Source organism: Oryzias latipes, chromosome 11 (genome assembly GCF_053564925.1).
Source record: "Oryzias latipes strain Hd-rR chromosome 11, Olatipes_Hd-rR_3.1".
In the NCBI taxonomy this organism is placed as follows: Eukaryota; Metazoa; Chordata; class Actinopteri; order Beloniformes; family Adrianichthyidae; genus Oryzias; species Oryzias latipes.
In genome coordinates this window covers 4,159,597-4,177,560 of record NC_136247.1, presented here as the reverse complement: position 1 = coordinate 4,177,560, position 17,964 = coordinate 4,159,597, and the positions used below count along the sequence as shown (strand labels likewise).

The 17,964-nt window shown below is 48.0% G+C and overlaps 1 protein-coding gene across 4 annotated transcripts; it reads left to right on the top strand.

The window, feature by feature from the left end:
- On the top strand, positions 1-16,325 carry parp10 (poly(ADP-ribose) polymerase family member 10). Of its 4 annotated transcripts, none has more exons than XM_004074389.5 (11): positions 1-128; positions 1,373-1,548; positions 1,718-1,960; positions 8,429-8,659; positions 8,737-9,752; positions 9,840-10,052; positions 12,387-12,462; positions 12,533-13,513; positions 15,164-15,297; positions 15,376-15,550; positions 15,641-16,325. In XM_004074389.5, exons 2-11 carry the CDS (start codon positions 1,374-1,376, stop codon positions 15,937-15,939), a joined length of 3,543 nt encoding a protein of 1,180 aa, XP_004074437.1. In that variant the 5' UTR covers positions 1-128; position 1,373; the 3' UTR covers positions 15,940-16,325. The 4 variants fall into 4 exon arrangements, with proteins under 4 accessions (XP_004074437.1, XP_011479606.1, XP_078811413.1 ...); XM_011481304.3 differs by lacking the exon at positions 1-128 and adding an exon at positions 151-319; XM_078955287.1 differs by lacking the exon at positions 1-128 and adding an exon at positions 302-435.
- Positions 16,326-17,964: the final 1,639 nt, after the last annotated feature.

Here is a 17,964-nt window from a genome sequence, read left to right as displayed (position 1 = left end):
CCGTTTCGAGGGCGTGTCTCTTTGAGATGCGGAGGGATACGCACATGACGTCACCGGAAGAACACCAAGTAGCACCCCCTTTCTGCGGTGCAGTCAGACATAGTGCCGATGTTTACCTTTTAGTACAGGTGAGTAACTCTAAACCACTTTAAAGCTAGACAAACATGCCGTTTTCTCGTTCCAGTATTCCTTAGTAACAAAGTAATGTAACGACGAACCCGTCTCCTCCTCCGCGTGCGCGGACTAGCTAACCATCTCCGCAGATTTTTTTTAATAACGTCAGTGTCACGGCGACGCAGAAAGTTTCTGCGGAGATCAGGTACATTACTTAACCATAACGCCGTCTGGTCGACAACGCTACTTTAGTTTATTTACCAACCTCTTAGCGTTTTATTCGAACATAAACGCGACTGGACTTCCTGTTTGGACCGGAGGGTAAAGTCTGACTACTAGACTAGAGTCTCAAACTTCCGCACTCAAAGTGAAAGTCCTGAAACGCCTCACGAAAATAAACCACGGCCTGTCTTCCAGTCTGCTTAGTGATCAAATGTGGGTTTCTGGACCCGCCAAGCTAATAATCCGCAATAACTTTACTTCCATAAACGTGAGATTCCTTCCATTACGGATGCACATTTGTATTTCTTCTCGTGTTGATCCTACAGGATTTCTTCTTTTATTTATTTCAATTTTGTGGACCTTCTAGTTCCAATCACAGTAACCGCTGGGAACACGTCGGTGGTTTGAATCCCTTTGATCAGAGGTCAGGAGATGGAAATAATTATTTCATAATTAACCTGTAGTTTAGACTGAGCATGCTCAGTCACCCTCACATTCATTTGAAGTATACAGGAACAGGTGTAAATGTGGAGTAGGTCCTTGTGATTTTTCTTTAAAAGTGAACTTCCTCCTCCGTGCCTTAGAATGTAGGTCTGACATGTCTCCTCTGCCTGAGTCTGGTTCCTGACAGATATTTATTTATTTATACATGTTCACCAACAGGCCGAACCCCATTAATAGAGGAGTTGTTGCAGAATGTGTGCAGTTCCCACATGATGAGGAGAATCCTGCAGCTGATTGTGTCTTTCTGTCATTAACATGCTCTGCAGAATCATTTTATGGGAAATGCTCGGTTCCAGTTCTTCTGTTGCAACCTTCTTGTCCTGTGATGGACCTCAGTAGAGCCACTTCTGTCCCACATTTGGGGTTTTTTACATCTGTGGTCAAAACTGTTCATGTACAAACTTTATTTCGGTCCTGAAAATCCGACACTTGTGTCAAGGCCGTCAGGAACTTGAACTTTATCCCTTCAGTTTTGTGCGTTTCTGTTGCACGTCCAGTTTGTTGTGTGTTTGACTCGCGTGCCTGCTGTCAGGATGTCCGCTGAAAGCCTGGAGGAGAGGAGCTTGGAGGTGCTGGCCCCGCCTGAAGAGGTGGACGAGGAGCTGCTGTACCTCTACTTTGAGAACAAGCGGCGCTCTGGTGGCGGCCCACTCGAATCCGTGCAAAGGAAAGATGGCCGTACTCTGCTGGTGTTTGAGGAGGCACAGGGTAAGATGTGGCCTGAGAGTCTTATTATCCCCTGAAGTTTGTGATACAGGGACATGGGGACTGTAGCTCACTCAACTGTCAGTCAGAGGTTCAAATCCCGGCTGTGACAGGACACAAATGTTATCTTCTGGGCGAGTTTTAACGGTGCGCTGTGGTTCTGTTTCGACAGCTGCAACTAGGGTTCTGTCCAAAGGAGCCCACTCTCTTCACAATGTGAAGCTGCAGGTGCGAAGGCCCCCCCTCAAAGACCCGTGCAGGCTGCTACTGCGAGGGATCAACCCCAACACCAGCATGGAGATGGTCGAGCTGTACGTGGAGAACATGATGGACCTGAACGTGGGAGAGTACACGCTGTTTCCTTCCCCGGGGGGGGATGTCATCCTCATTCAGCTCAGCCAGCCCATTTCCACAGGTTTGTGGTTTTCTTTCAGAAATGTTGAAACCCGCTCAGTGCTGCAGTTAGGATTAATAACTACAAAGAACAAATGCACGTTGTGATGGAAACGTGTAATTTTAAACAAAAAACCACCAGGATTTGCTTTTTCAACAATTACAGTGTTCCCTCGCCATATGATGCTTCACCTTTTGCGCTTGCTGTTCTGTGGATGCTTTCAGTGTAATATTTACATCCCTTTTTTTATACAGTGCGTCGTGTTCTGCGCCCTGATTGGGTGGCGTTTGACAAATCTAGATAAATCTTCGATTGCGATCAGATATTTGTTTTCATTCTATAATACTGAGCTTATTTTTTATGAGGTTTTTAAGCTTGAATGTGTTAAACGACAGAAAAAAAGTGTGTGAAAACATGCATACAGTGAGGACTTTAACAGTCTTAAAGACCCACTGTGTTGTTAACATCCTCTTGTGGCATTTTTCTGATGATGGAGGACACATATGGAGAAAATTAAGCTTTTCTGAGCATTTCTTGATTCAAATCGTTGTGAATCAGAAGCAGATAACCAAATGTCGTTGGAAAAACAGCTTATTTTTTGGAGTAGAAAATACACTGGGCACGCCACAAGCTCCCTGCTCTGCTCCATTCTGATGCATCCAGTTGCAGAAAAATAGATCCATGACTAAATGCTTGTTTGCCCCACTGTGCTGTGCTTGTGCTGTTCTAAAAACAAAAAGTCCTGCCATCAAATTTTGTGCTTATTGTGTCACTGAGAGATGACTGGGATGGTGGTGGTGAGGGTGGTGGTGGTATTTACATGGAAGCCTGCAGCTGAATATACAGGCAAACATTTGGTTTGTGTTCTGATGCTCCAAATTCTTCCGATTCTGCTCACCCTCTAGATAAATCTCAGGATCTCCGGCTTGCAGAAGCTGGTAGTACCACATGATGAGGCCTTCAGAGTGCTGTTGACCTGGATGTGGTGCTGCTCAAACCTTTGTTGTTCCTGGAGTTGATGCCTCTGAGTTGAGCCGTTCATTAGCGTTACAGACATAGTTCTGCTTGACACCAACGCCATTAGGGAGACTTTGGTGAAGACCTTCTCAAAGTTTGGAAGTTTGAACATTATCATGTAGATTATGAGATGTTTTTGTGTAACCTGAGCTCTTGGTGCATCCCCATGTGAAGAACGCTCTGCATGGTACCCTGACACGAGTACGCTTCTGAGCTTCCGGCTTTTAGGAGTCGAGTTGTTATTTCAGAGCTCCATGATGGGTGACTGACATCCCGATGGAGAGACACCATCGTGATGCCACGCCCCCGCCACGCTGCGAGTCGACACCATAAGACGCGGTTACATGTGCAAAATATCTTGATAAGGAGTATTGGTTGGATTAGAATTCAACCGTGCACATGGGCCCAGAAAAATGTTTTCAGAATATAACAAACGTTCACATGGGTCACACTTTCGGTCGGAATAAATCATTCGCACATGCGCAGTAGTGTTTTTTTTTTTTTTTAACTTGTCCTGTCCAACAGCTAGGCAGACAGATGAGAGCTGAGGGCCTCTTGGGTTGGACATATTTTACTTTAACAAGAGGGGTTATTAATCTTCAGACAAACCAAAGGTATGTCTGAATAAACCCCTTTTGTAATTGAGGCCAAACTTTATTAATTTCAAACATGTCTGAAAATCTTTGGTGTTGGACCGGACGGAAAAGGAAAGAGGGGAAGAAGAGAGAGGGACGTTAGAGAGAGGGGGGGAAGGAGGGTGATAGTAGGAGGGGAAGGGGGATAAGACCATGAAGCAGCATAAAGCAACAAGTTTACTGGTTGTTAATCATTATGGTAAGGTTCAAATGTAAAAAAAAAACAAAAAAAAAAGGTCGGAGCCTGTCCACACACACACTCAAATGTTATAAACACACCTGTTAGTTGCAAAAATGTCCACCTGTCGACATGTACACAAAACAGATAGTGTTCACACGCATACTTATGCCTTAAAACCAACTAGTGTGAAATATTTCAGTCATTCAGTCTGTTGAGCTAACACCTGTGCTCAGGTGAGTGTTTATGTTCTTCTAAAATGGATGGTGGAACGTGAAAAGAAGGAGGGAGAGTGCCCAGCCATCCCCACCCCAAGACCCCCACCGCACCAGCAGCGGCAGCCGGATTCCCCCCAACACCACACGGGAACCGGCAGGGAACAACCGCCGCCCGGGCGACCAAGCCCGCCACCCAGGCCAGGGCCAGCAGGGCCGCCGCAAGGCCCCCAGAGCCAGAGAGCAGGGAGGCACGGAGGGAAAGAGGGCGCCGCCCCAGCCCAACCAGGAGAGCAGCCCCCCCCGCCGCGCCGGGAGAACCCAACGCAGGGCCCCACCGGAGAAGGACGCCCACAGCCCCAGACGAGCACCCCACCACCACCCAGGAGTTCCGGGCATCCCCCCGCCCCAACCCCAGGTACGGGCCAGGACCCCCCAAGGGAGACCCACTCCGCACTCCAGGCAGCCATCCGCCCGGCCCACGGTTGGTCCAGGGAGGAGCGAGGCAGGGGCCCGCCGCCCCCGCCCAGAAGGGGGGAACCCCGGGGAAAAAAGAGGGCCCACAAGGGGTGTTGTAAATATGGCCCGACCAGGCTCGGCCACAGTTGGAAATTTGGCGGGGCCCAGCACTCAGGAGCAAGGACCAGAACCCACCCCCCAGGGACACGAACACCCCCGGCTCAGATGTAATGTGAACCCCCCCACCGCGCGGAGAGAGCACCGCCGGGCCCAGGAAGCCAGCACCCCGGGGACACAGCCGCCGTTGCAAAGGGGCCCGTACCCCCCACCAGGGAAGAGGCAGGGGACAGATGGTCCTAGGTCCCACCTTCCTTGCAAAATGTGTGTGCGTGTATGTGTGTTTGAGAGAGTGTGTGTGTGCATGTGTGTGTGTTTATGTTGGGATGTATATATTGAGGGGGGAGGGGTGTGTGTACTAAGGGGGGTGCGGTTAAAATTGGCGGGTAGGGCACTAAGGGGACGTCTCCTGATTACTCACAGTGACGTCCCCTCACCCTCCCCACCAAGGGGCCCTAAATGTCTAAGGTGCGGTTAAAATTGGCGGGTAGGGTGCTAGGAGGACATCCGCTGCTTGCTGGCAGTGATGTCCAAGCACCCCCCCTACCAAGGGCCCTACATGTCTAAGGTGCAAATAAAACCGAAAGAGGGGGGGCCCACTCCATACGGCAACCACAGGAGGGGGGTCACTGCCTAGTAAACCCCCCCCCCCCCCCCCCAAGGCTCATCGCAGGCTAAGCCCCCCACCCCCTCACCCTATTATGAGGTTATATGAGGAAGGGGGTAAGTTGGGGACAGATGATAGACTGTCCCCCGGTGGTCAAACAGCCGTCCCCCCCCCCCCCCCCCCCCAGCAAGGGGGCCAGGCCCACCCAGCCCCGGGGCCCCACCCCCGGAGGCGCAGACACCCCAGGCCCAGCACCACCACCCCCACACAGAGAGAGGGGAGCCAGAAAGCGCCGGCCCCCCCCGGAGCAAGCCCAGGCCCCCACCCCCAAACGCCGGCCCTAGAAGAGCTCTGGTCAGGCCTCGACGGGACCGAGGCAGCCAACCGGCCGGGGAAACCGCCGAGGGCCTCAGCGGAGACCCCGACCCGTCAACCCCCTTTGCCCCGTACCAATAGTGGCCCCCCCCCCTCCCCCAGAATGCCCCCCCACAGGACAGGGCCGACAAGACCCCCACCCCACCCCACCCCCAGACCCCGCAGCCGAAGCGGATGACACCCAGAGCGACCGGGGGCCCCAAGAGGGTTGTCCCGTCCCGCCCCAGAGCCAGGGAAGGGCCGATCCCAGCCCCAGGTGTAGACGGGAAGCCCATCCAGCGCCGCTGGGCCCCCCCCCCGAGCAGCGCCCCCCGCCAACCCCCCCCAGCACAGGCAAAGGGACCACCCCCCCAAGCCAAGCCAGACCACCCCCCCACCCCCCCCACCACGCACCCCCACACCCAAGCCCAGAGGACCACGCAGCGCCCCAGGCCGCCCCACCCAGGCGCCGGACCCGACCCCCCGACCAACGGAGCCCCCACCACCCCCGGCCAGGCACCGGAGGCCCCGACCCCCACCCCGGCCCACGGCAGAAGGGCAAGGAGCAGCGACGACCATGCCCCCCCCACCCCCTAAGTCACGGAGTTAGCTATGGGAGACCAGAGAGACCGAATTCTTTCAAAGTTACTTGAACTTTGGGCTGACATTTTTTCCAAGCTGATATGATCAAGCAGCAGATTTCTGTGTTGACTTATATTTATATTTTTTTTGCTTTTCCAATTTATTAAAATAGTTTTTTTAGCAATACAAAGAGTTATGAAAATGATAGAGCCTAATCCTCCTTCTACATCGATGGCACTCATGTCACCAAGCACACAAAGTGACGGTGAAGCTGTGATTGAAACCTTAAGCCAGACTGATAGATCGGCACATACCTGCTGCCAGAGAGCCTGGACAGGCGTGCAGAACCATAGTGCATGCATGTAATTGTCGGGTAGATTACTGTCACAGTGCTGACAAATGTCTGAGTTACTGAGACCCATCTTGAACATCCTCTGTCCAGTGTAGTAAATTCTGTGAAGAGTTTTGAAATGGATTAGCTGCAGATTTGGATTTTTTGTCATTTTAAAGGTGTTTAGACAAAGTTCTGACCAAAAACTTTCATCTGTGCTGATGCTCAAATCCGCATCCCATTTTGTTGTCGGAAGTGAAATATTGTTATCTAAATTACATAAAAGTTTGTATATTTTGGAGAGAGTTTTATTCATTGAGAAATTGATCAGAGTGGTAACTACATCTGGTAGTGTTTTTAAAAACCGTAAGAGAAACTTAGTTCCGCCGAGCGGCTACATACATATATACGTCAGCTCGGTAATATACAAGATGATCTCCTAAACGTGCTTTTATTAATGTTACGGTTATTATGAAGCACCTGTTTGCTCATCATTTTAATTTTAATCCGTGTGGTCAGTGCTTTTTCTGTTCAAGAACTGAGCCGGAAGCCAGGATTAGCAGTATGCTAACGGGCTAACAACATTAGCATGAACATAAAATCCATGCGTGAAACGCTGCAATCTGCATCCTGGCTGCACGTAAACATATGGGAATAACATCAGCCTTTATTTAGTCGGGACACGACTGGAAACACAAATCCACGTGATTGTTTGAACGGTTTCTAAGGACTGAGCGGCCTTTCTGCTATGAAGCTTACAGACTGCGTTAGCTAGCGCTCCAAGCTCTGCCCCGACACACACTTATTCGCCAGCGTTTTTCGCCACGTTTTTTGTGTTCACACCCAGGCGATTTCCGCTGACGATGAGCCGAGTGAACATGCAATTTCATTCCCTGACATTAGATGGCGCTTAATGTAAACAGAAATACTCCTGTACACAAGGTGGCGCTGCGCAACTTTACGCTTCTTAAAGTCGCTTTTCCCTCAGAAGAAGAGAGCAAGTATTTACGCGCTTGTCAGAGTCAAACAAAGAAAACATGAATATTTCAAGCACCAGTAGCTCCAACTGGTACTTGGTTCGGGGATATTTCAGAATGTCCGTCATTATTTCTTCGCGGCAGTGTAGACGCTACTTGGCGTCTATCTTCTTCGCTGGTATGTGTGCTCAGCAAGGCAGTTTTGTGTTTGAGCGCCCCCAAGTTGTGTTTTACTGGAACTTCAGAAGCTCCAGACACATGGGCAAAAGCGCCATTCTCATTGGTCGTATAGATTTCGACCCGACGCGTCAACCCCAAAAAAACGAACCGAGGCGTTTTTTAAAAAGTGACGCTTTGACGCGTGGCGTTTTTTCGCGTCGGTGTGCACACTCACATTGGTGCCCTTTGTTTAGTCACAAGGCGTTAAACGTTGGCGAATATCGCGCGCGAAATTCATCCCGGTGTGAACAGGCCTTTACCGGGAGACCTGCTTCTCCTAAATTCCGGTTGTTCGTTCACGTAGAGCTGCGGGACGGATCACAGTCCCAAGTCTCCCACACGTAACAAAGCATCCTTACTTCCCCTAAAACACAAAACTGTAAGTCCGTCTGCTCTGCTAGAGACACGGTCGCTCGCTCCACCGGTCTAATCAAACGCAGGACCGGACCACTTCTTTTCTATTTTGTTTATTTTATTTTTTTAAAGTCACTTCCCTCAGTTTAGACTGGATCATTGCGGATGAGTCATTATTTGGGAAATAATTACATAAATTAAAGTAAAATAATGAATAATATTTATACAATAACAAAAAATAACCCCCCATCCCCACCCACCCAGACAATATCATCGTCCATCCCGATGGTTGACTGCAAACATCGTCAAATGCCAATTTAGGGGACATCGCCCAGCCCTACCCCAAACGATGAACTGAGACGCCTGCCTGTATGCAGGCTCACACAGCCATGAGCAGGCAGATGTTGCTCATGGTTTTCATGTCATGCTTCCTCTTTTCTGCAGACTTCCAGGCTCTCAGCTCACAGATCTCCAAACGAAAACTGGACGGGGCCGTGGTCTGTATTGAACAGCTGAGTCAGACGGACTCGGTGCTGGTGGAGAACCTTCCCCCCGGCTCCAACCAGGACCTGCTGACCTTGTACTTTGAGAGTGAGCGAGGTGGGGGCCAGAGGGTGAAGGATGTCAATATGCTGTCAGAGGCTGCAGCAAAGGTGTCCTTTGTGAACTTTGAGTGTGAGTAAAATTCTGCTCGTCCACCGTCAAATCTTTGTCTTTGACACTTTGAGGAGAACAAACGTCTCTTCTTCCAGCTGTGGACCTCGTCCTGGGTCGGCCACACAAACTGGACAACACTGAGCTTGCAGTGAAGGCCTGCTTCGACTTTCTCCAGCCACCAGAGAGTTTAACGCCGCGTGACTCTGAAACCGAGCAGCAGGGTGTCACGAGATCGGAAAACCATGTTCAGATGCAGACCAGTTCCTCTACACCTAATCGTGACGACACTGCCCGAGTCCAACCTTCAGACGCCACGCGGGAAGCTGCGGAGGCACGCCACACCTCCAGGGCGGCACCATCAGAAGAAAACATGGACGTTCAAAGCGTGGAAGCAGAAGCAGTCCAGCTCCATGTACCCATCACAGATGCAGCTAAGCTGGCTCTGTTTGTCTACAGCGCCTTTCAGAAGGACTTCCAGAAGGCCAATCCAAGCGTAGATGTTCAGGTTAAAGATGGCGGCGTCCTCATTGCAGGAGCTGACAGACTTCAGGTGGAGCAGCTGAGACGGACGCTCTTGGACTTTCTTAGCAGCATGGTGGAAGCTTGTTTCTCTGTTGATCTTGTGGAGGCCGAGTTCTTCTCCAGAAAAGACGTTGAGGAACATCTGCTGACAGCCATCAGGGACAGTGGCACCCCCGCCGTGTACTCCGTGTGGGGCTCCAGCCTGACCTTGACGGCGCTGTCTGCGGACGCGGCCGCCACTGCGTCCAGCTTTTTAAAGTCCCAGGCAGGCCGCGTCAGCATCCCCCTGAGCCCGGATCAGGAGTTCATGCTGCAGCTGAGGGAGTGGTTGGAGCTGCTGCAGACTCTGAGCTTCACCTCTGTGAAGATGTCCGATAGAGGAGGACACCTGGACGTTCTGACTCTGAAAGGAAAGGAGAGGCAGATGGAGCATGTCATCCTGCAGTTCCTGTCCTCCCCCATCGAACGGGTCATCACCATGAAGCCGGGCATGCTGAAGTACATCCAGAACCACAGCCATCAGCTGCTGGCTGACATGAGCCAGGTGTCCATTATTCCCTCAGAGGCTCAAGATGTTTGTGAACTGAAGGTGTGTGCACAAACGAACGTCTCGTGCTGGTCTGGGTTGTTTGGGAGTTTGGCTTTTTCTAATGTCTGGTTGGATTTCGCCTGATAGATCCAAGGTCCTGCAGTTCCTTGCCTAATGACAGAGGAAGTCCTGCAAGATTTGGTCTCCTCCATCTGCACCAGGACCATCACAGTGGATGCTCCAGGAGTGACCCGCTTCTTAGAAGAAAAGGAATGCAGGAGCATTTTGAACGAGATGGAGTCCAAGTTTGCGGTCTACATCTGCCCAAAGTATGTGCCCTGGAGGAACCTACCCCACCAGGTACCAGGAAGACCAATGCAGGAATCTCAGAGATCATCAGAGTCCAAACTAATGACAAGAAGCCAAAATCCCATAGACTTCTATAGAGAAATAAACAGCTGTTGCTCAGTCATTCCATTGGTCAGAAGAACCATTCTTGATCTGATACTGTTTTTAACATAATATTAAGATTAAAATCCACTTTATTGATCCCCCTAGGGAAATTCAGTTGTAGTACCAGCACAATAAAATAAATACAAAATATACAGGGGAAGAAAAACTCTTATATACACACATGGTAAATGGCGTGTACAGTAAACCCTTGTTTTTCGCGGGGGTTACATTCCAAAAATAACCCGTGATAGGCAAAAGTAGAGTGAAGTAGAAACCTTTATTTATTTTTTTACAATTATTATACAATTAAATACTCTATTATACATTGAAAAGAACAAACCGTTTTTACAGGCTCAAGCATTTGTTTCAGAAATCAAAGTACTTTAGAAACGGTTTTTTCAACAAATAACTTCTGTACTGTACTGTCAAATAATAATTTGAATCATCAATGTGAACAGAAGGCTTCAAATTGCGGAGATTAGCCCCGCCCACCGCGACCCGAGTAATTGGATTAAACGGGAGAAAATTTAAAGTGATTATTTAAAAAAATACAAAGTACAGTGGGACAAATAGTGACTCAGGTGTATTTCACTGCTCTTCATACTGAGCCGCTGCATCCTGACTCCACTCTGCAGTGTTTTCTTCTTTTGAAGCCCGCGGTGCAGCTGTGTTTGTTCGGGAGAAGAACATAGTGATAGGCAGTTGTTGTTTCTCTTTTTCTATGGGTTTTAGAGAAACTCAAAATTACAAAATAATTTGCACGTATGTAATGTAAATTTGGCAAGCTGATTTACGTACCTGTACATATTAAACTGCAAGGTTATTGACGCACAGGTAGAGAAGAAGCGGAGTGACTTTTAGCCAATCAGAATGCAGAACACAATGCATGATGCAAATCCGTGAAGTGGCGAAACCGTGAAAAGTAAACCGCGTTATAGCCTTTTCTACCTTCCTCGAAGGCCCAAAGCGCTTTACAGTCACAGTCCCATTCACACATCCACACACACGCTGCTGAACACTGGCGCCAACCTCCCACCAGAGGCAAGGTGGGGTTCAGTGTCCTGCCCAAGGACACTTCCACACATGGGCGGGCAAGGCGTGAAGTCGGATGGCGGATGGCAGGAAAGACTTCCTTAGCAGAGCGGGGGTGTATGAGTCTACTGCTAAAGCTGCATCTCAGTTTGTCCACCGCTTTGTAGAGAGGATGGGAGGGTTTGTTCATGGTGGTCAGCAGTTGAGCCGGCAAAACCTCTGTCCTTCAACACCTCCTCCAGATTGGCAAGCTTGAAGCCACAACAGACCCTGCTTTTCTAATGAGTTTATCCTTTGCTTTGACGCCAGCACCCCAGCACACTACAGCAAAGAAGACTGGTAGAACACGTGGAGCATTCTGCTGCAAACATTGAAGCACCCGAGTCTCCTCAAGAAGTAAAGTCTACTCATGAACGTCTTCGTCCAGATGGACGCCCAGGAACCTGTAGGATGAGACCATTTCTACATCCGTCTTACCGATACAGACTGGGGGGGGGCGGGGACTTTCTCTCACTAAAGTCAATCACATCGCCAACATGTTCTTGCTAACTCTCATTTTTTATGATATTTCTGCTGTATTGCAAGTAATTCCTGTTATAAACTGACCAATCAGATGTCGCAATGAAGTCGGTGGTGCCTGCTGGCCTCACGTCCAACTTCCAAAATGTTTGACAGGTTTTGTGTAGCCCGCGTTCAAGTGGTAGGGGTGTGGACTTCCACCAAGCTCACTCCTGACTCACTAGAGTGGTTGCTAGGACTTCATTTTCAACCATTTTCTGTGGAGGACGTCACACGGACTTTGTCCAGTATAGAGAGATACAGGTCAAGGAGATCAAGGAGAACAAACGGGTCTGATCTGGAGAGGTTTGCTGTAAAGTTCGTCTTCAGTGGTGATCCCCACATTTGTGAGCAAGGCTGATGGAGAAGCTGTGCTGGGTTTCAGACTTTTCCTATCAGAGGAAAAAGGTGTGAGAGGGATCAACACAGGTGTCATTATTCATGATGTTCTTCTCATCATGTTTGAATCTTCCTCATTAGGGCTCAAATCCTCTTCTTGATCCTAACGAGATAGCTTCACTTTCAAAGATCTATCAGTCTCTCTATTGGTGGCTCTGCTGGTTTCTGATTGGTTTACTGTTATGATGGATACTGAGAAGCTGAGGTTTTTTCAGGTTGGCCTTAAAGGAAATGTTGACCTTGTCTTTGCAGGATATTTTTGAGACTGCTTGGAGGATGATGTCTCAGAAGAGTCTCCCGAAGATGTCTGAGGATGCAAAGCAAACTGGTGAGCAAACGGCCTCCCGTCCTGGAGGATGTTCTTCCATCTCCTAACTCTGATCTTCTTTTCTCTGCAGGCCTAAAGGAAGAGATGGAGAGGAGCGTTTCATCCACGAGTGCAAAGAGAAGGAAGCCGGTGGAGCAAGCAGACCAGCTCAGAGACCTGGAGAACGTGGATCTGTACTCCGACCCCAGCAGCTTGTCGGATCAGAACTCTGACACTCTCCTTGGAGCTCCTGAGTCCTTTGCAGATCGAAATGGAGCCAGTGCAGCTTTTCTGCTGTCAGGTGGAGAACATCTGGAGGAGGCACAGCTTTCTCTAGCCATCCAGTACTCCATGGAAGCAGAGCAGTCCACGAAAACTGAAGAGGATCAGCTTCGGAAAGCTTTGGAACTGTCTAAAACAATAATCCAGGATGAGGCCTCCTCCGGGGCAACAAAGACCATTTCCGGCTCAGACAAACAGACCAAAGCAAACATCTCCTTACAGGAAGAAATCCAGGCGGCCAACACCCTCCAGCTGGAGGTGTTTGCAGGTTATACCTCCGACCTGATTCGGGTGGACATTGCCTTCAAAAAGAAGGTTTCCCAACGACAGGTGGAGGAGAAGGTGGCGCACAAGACCGTCCCAAACATGTCCGACTACTACAAGACCTGTTTGGAGATGATCAAGCGGAAGCATGCCGTTGCAGCTGACGTTCAGGGGACCACCATTACTATTTCAGGGTTTCAGGACTACGTGACGGGGGCCATGTGGGACGTAAAGCTGCTGCTGGAAAAACTCTCCAACTTCATATCTGACAGGGCAATCCTCAAAGCGGTCCAATGGGTGCAGCATGATCCAGCGTCACCGGACACCATCCCTTACTCTGACGATGCCGCTGTGTTCATGGAGAAGGCCTGGAGGATGAAGCTCAAAACGATCGACGTCCTGTTTGACAACCAGCCCCACAGCATTAACTTTGAGAAGATGGAAGAACACAACATAGCTTCAGGAAAGTCTGTGAAAATATCCAGGAAGTTACTGGAGTTGGGAGATTTGTTCCAGGGAGTTCTAGGTAAGCCAGCATTTGTTTGGCCTTCCTGTCTGTGGAGCCACAACTGAGAAGCGCAGCTCAACCACAGGTCTGCAGCCTCCATGAGCTGACTTCCAGAAGAAGCAGCAGAGTACTCATTTCTCCTCGACATAAGTCACTAAAGGTGCATGCAAAAATGTTGGATTTAGTTTTTAAATGAGCGGCTTTGACGCAGAGCTCAGACTCTGGCGTTGGATGGAAGGTCTGGCTCTCGCTGTCTCAGCTCTAAATAGTCGGGTTCAGGTCTAGATTCTGTGCAGACCAGTTGGGTTTTTCCTTCAAATTGTTTCCTCTGCATCGTCATGGAGCTTCTTTGTGCTCTGCAGTGCAGCCATGTTGGAACAGGAAGAGGCCTCCCTCAAACTGTCCTACAGAGTCATCGCAGATCATGCAATTGCCCAAAATCTGTTGCTTTTTTTTTTTTTATTCTTGGTGTTCCTGTTTTAATACTGCCACGTCAGCGAAGACCTTTGTCCCCCCCACTGTTAGGCTGCGTTCACACAAAACGCGTGTCAAATTCGCGTCCACTGCCTGTCTTTTGTATCAAAGTTGCTGCTTGACACTCGTTCATAAACGTGACGCTCTTGACGGGTGTGGGAGGAGCTAGCATCAAAAGTTGCTACATGAAAACATTTGACTGGACATCTCATATTCAGTCAATGTACGGAAGACATGACCAATCTTTAGAGTCCCTGATTGGTTGATGCAACGCATCTTCTTAGCCAAAGTTCACCTTTTTGTTCACGTCGTGCCGCTCAAAACATGCTACTGTCAGACCACAACGCCCGATGCTCGAAATGCACCACAGGACCTCAGGTCACATCTGTACATTGACTTAAAGGTCTACGTACATTCTGCTCATTGTCCACGTATGAAGTTTCAGTCTTGCGTGATAAATGTATTTCAGAAGTGTTGCTTGCGTCGTCATTCATCAATGCGCACAGATGTCCATCAAAGGTTTCGGCCGACGGCACAAATCACAAAGAAATTGCAAATAAACAGCACTATTACCATGCGTGGTTCATACATGAGTCTGGTATTGTGCGACATGTATATAAATCTTTCGCCCCATCCAACTGTCTATACCAAGGGGGAGGTGTCTCCCGCTCCCCCCCGGTTCGGCTCATCACGGGGCGGTGTCCGTTGCGGTTCGGAAGGCAGGTTGCGGGGGGGGGGGACGGGTACAGGGAGCGCGGCTACGACTCTGGACCCTCACAAGGGCCTTCTTCGCAGAGCTCCCCGGTTGAAGCTCCCGCCGGGGGTGCCCTATCTTGGCAGAGGGGCCCGCCCCCGCCCTGGCGGGCTGCCTCATCTGGCCCCTTGTAGCTGACTTGTAACTGGTGCACGGGAACCTGACCGTTTGATGAAATCAAAGCATTGCCAGGGCCCATGCGGGCGCTGACCATGGTGCTGACTCTGTGATTTCTGCTCGGGTTTACGTGTTCTTGACGGGGTTCATTCATGATACATCTGCCAAAGTTTCACGCAAAGACCACAACTTTTCTCACTTTTTTATACGCATATTCCCGCCTGAACATTAAAACTGGACGCACAAATGGCGTTCAGCGTGAACGCAGCTTTAGACTTTGTGACTGAAAGAGTGAAGGTGCTAACACTGCCGTGTGCTAACAGAGGAGGAGTACTCCCTGCTGTCCAACCTGCCTGATGCCACCAAAATCACAGAGGATTCTGAGGAGTTTCAGAACGTGGTGACCAACTTTTATTCCACCATTTACGAGCACCACAGCAAAATCCGGATCATCCAGGTAAAGATGGCGGCGGCGCAGCGGTTGTTCACACAAAGCTCCATAGACGTTTGTCTTCACCACGGTTGTTTGTTGCAGGTTGAGCGGCTCATGAACCGTCTTTTGTACAATCAGTACAAGCTGAAGAAGGCCAGCATCCTGCAGCAGTCCACGCACCCTGTGGTGGAGCGGACGCTGTACCACGGCACGAGTGAGGGCAGCGTGAAGGAGATCTGCGTTCACGGCTTCAACCGGAGCTTCTGCGGAAAGAACGGTCAGCTTCAGCGCTTCTTCAGACTCAGCTGGTTGGAGGGTGACCTCCAGCGTCTAACCTTGTGTTGTTGTTTCTGGTGTCCCCACACAGCCACCGTCTACGGCCAGGGCGTTTATTTTGCAGTCAACTCCTCCCTTTCGGTCCAGGATCAGTACTCGCCCCCCAATGCAGACCGGCACAAATTCATTTTTGTGTCCAAGGTCCTGACGGGAGACTTCACCAAAGGCTGCCATTCAATGAAGACGGCGCCGCTAAAGGAGACCGGCGCCATTCCCCTCAGATACGACAGCGTAACCGACGACATCAAGAAGCCCACCATTTTCGTCATTTTCAACGACACACAAGCTTTTCCAGAATATCTCATAACATGTCAGAGAATTAGCCGCTGACGAGCCAGCCGCATGTTTGCACTTTTACCTTGATGAGATTGAAAAGCCTGATGTCAGAGGGCGGCGGTTCATGAACCCCTCCCCCGGTACTGACGGGTTTCTTCTCATTGAGCACTATATGAATTGAACTATATTGAAAACTCATCCTGGTTCCAGTATTAGATTACTTTATCCGCATCAGAAATAACAGAAAAAAGTCCAGAATTCCTACGTTTGAAGGACTTTGAATGCATCTAAAGCTGTTTGGAGGCAGTGAAGGGGGCAGGGGTCACCAAGACCACAGCAGACAAGTTCTTCACACTTAATATTTATTTCTATGTCAACATTTTTTGTTGTTGATGTTTGTGAACATTATAAATAAACCACAGTGTCTGTTTTATTTCTAACTTCATGTTTTAGTCCAATAAGGTTGAACATTTTGGCAAATGAGTTCCTTGTGGGTTTTTTCATTCATTCATTCTTTTTTTTTTTTTTCTAAATAAAATAATTTTAAAAAAAGTGATTATATGATTTTCTTAACCCCTCTTAAGTAATTAGATGATCAATCTCAGACCATGAAGGTTTAAACCTGGCGTTTGCAACCTTTGGCAATAAAACATTTGGTTTAGTTTCTGACAGACTTGAAAAGCGAGAGTCCCCAAATCCCACTTCACCTTTTAGAAAAATAAACTTTACATTTTGTTGACATTAAACAACTCATTTGTAAAATGCAGCTTTTGAATACAATAATGAATTTGTAACAGTTTAGTATTTTTCCACCTGAAACAGACTTCTTTCACTTTTGGTAGCAGCATACAAAATCTTTTCAAAATAAAACACTTCCTGTGTCAATCAGATCTTCCTGCTGCTGCAGATTTACTTCAATTAAGAATGCATTTTTCTCTTTATACTATTTAATTTAAACTTGAGGACATTAATGGAGAATCTTTTTGTAAACAAAATCTATTCATGTAAATGTAAAACAATGCTTGAAGAACTTTCCCTCTGAACATCAACTAGACATGGAAATGCAGCAGAAGATCAGAATATTTGCTTCAAGCTCAATCAGATCAATTAAACTTTCTGCTCAGTTTTCTGACATTTTATTAATCTAAATATAAATGACTAAATCTAATTAGCAAATGAAGCAAAACTACAAACCCAAAAAATATATATTAGAATGTATGGTATTTTTCCTCAATGGCGCCCCATGTGGCGCCTGAGCCCCAGGCTGCAGACCCCTGGTTTAAACTAATGAGTGTACAGATCTTTTCCAAAAAAGGAGAATATCATGGAAAAGTCCATCAATTTCCATAATTCTATTAATAAAAATCAACTTTCATGGATGAGAATTAAAGTATTTAAATACTGCATGAATGAATGGCCTGAAAGGCTTATCAGTTTTGTCCTTAGCTTGTCAGTTGTTTGGGTTTGTGTGGTGAAAAAGTTCCTTCAGAAACAGTATATTAATGACCCAAAAAAAGGATTATTAATATGGAAACATATAGAAATGTATTCATCCCAATCAACTGATTTGTTAAAAAAGCTCTTTTTTCTATATATTTATATCATTATTTACTTTTCTGGTCAGAGGCACAGGAGACCGTCAGTCATCATAGCTCCAAGCTAACAAACATGTTTTGTATGAATTACTGGTTATATCTTTATCCAATGAATCAATCTGCTCTACTTTTACTACTAAATGAAACACACAAAAAACACTGAGATCTCTGAGGAGATTAAACATTTAATATTTGTTGTGTTTTCACCGTGTGAGTTAATGACTATCCAGTTGTTATTTTGAACTTTTCTTAGATATTTGAGCATTTGGGAGCAAATGCTGGAGCCTGAAATACTTTGAGGGGTGTTGTGTTATTTTCCTCAAATTCTACATTTACTGCTGTAAATTAAATGTACATCTGAGTGAACATGAAGAAGAGAAGTTAGTATTTATGGAACTTTTATTTAACCCTTGTGCTATCTTAAATGACCCCCCCCCCCCCCCCCCTTCCATTGACGTGTTATCCCTACCATGACAAAGGTGGA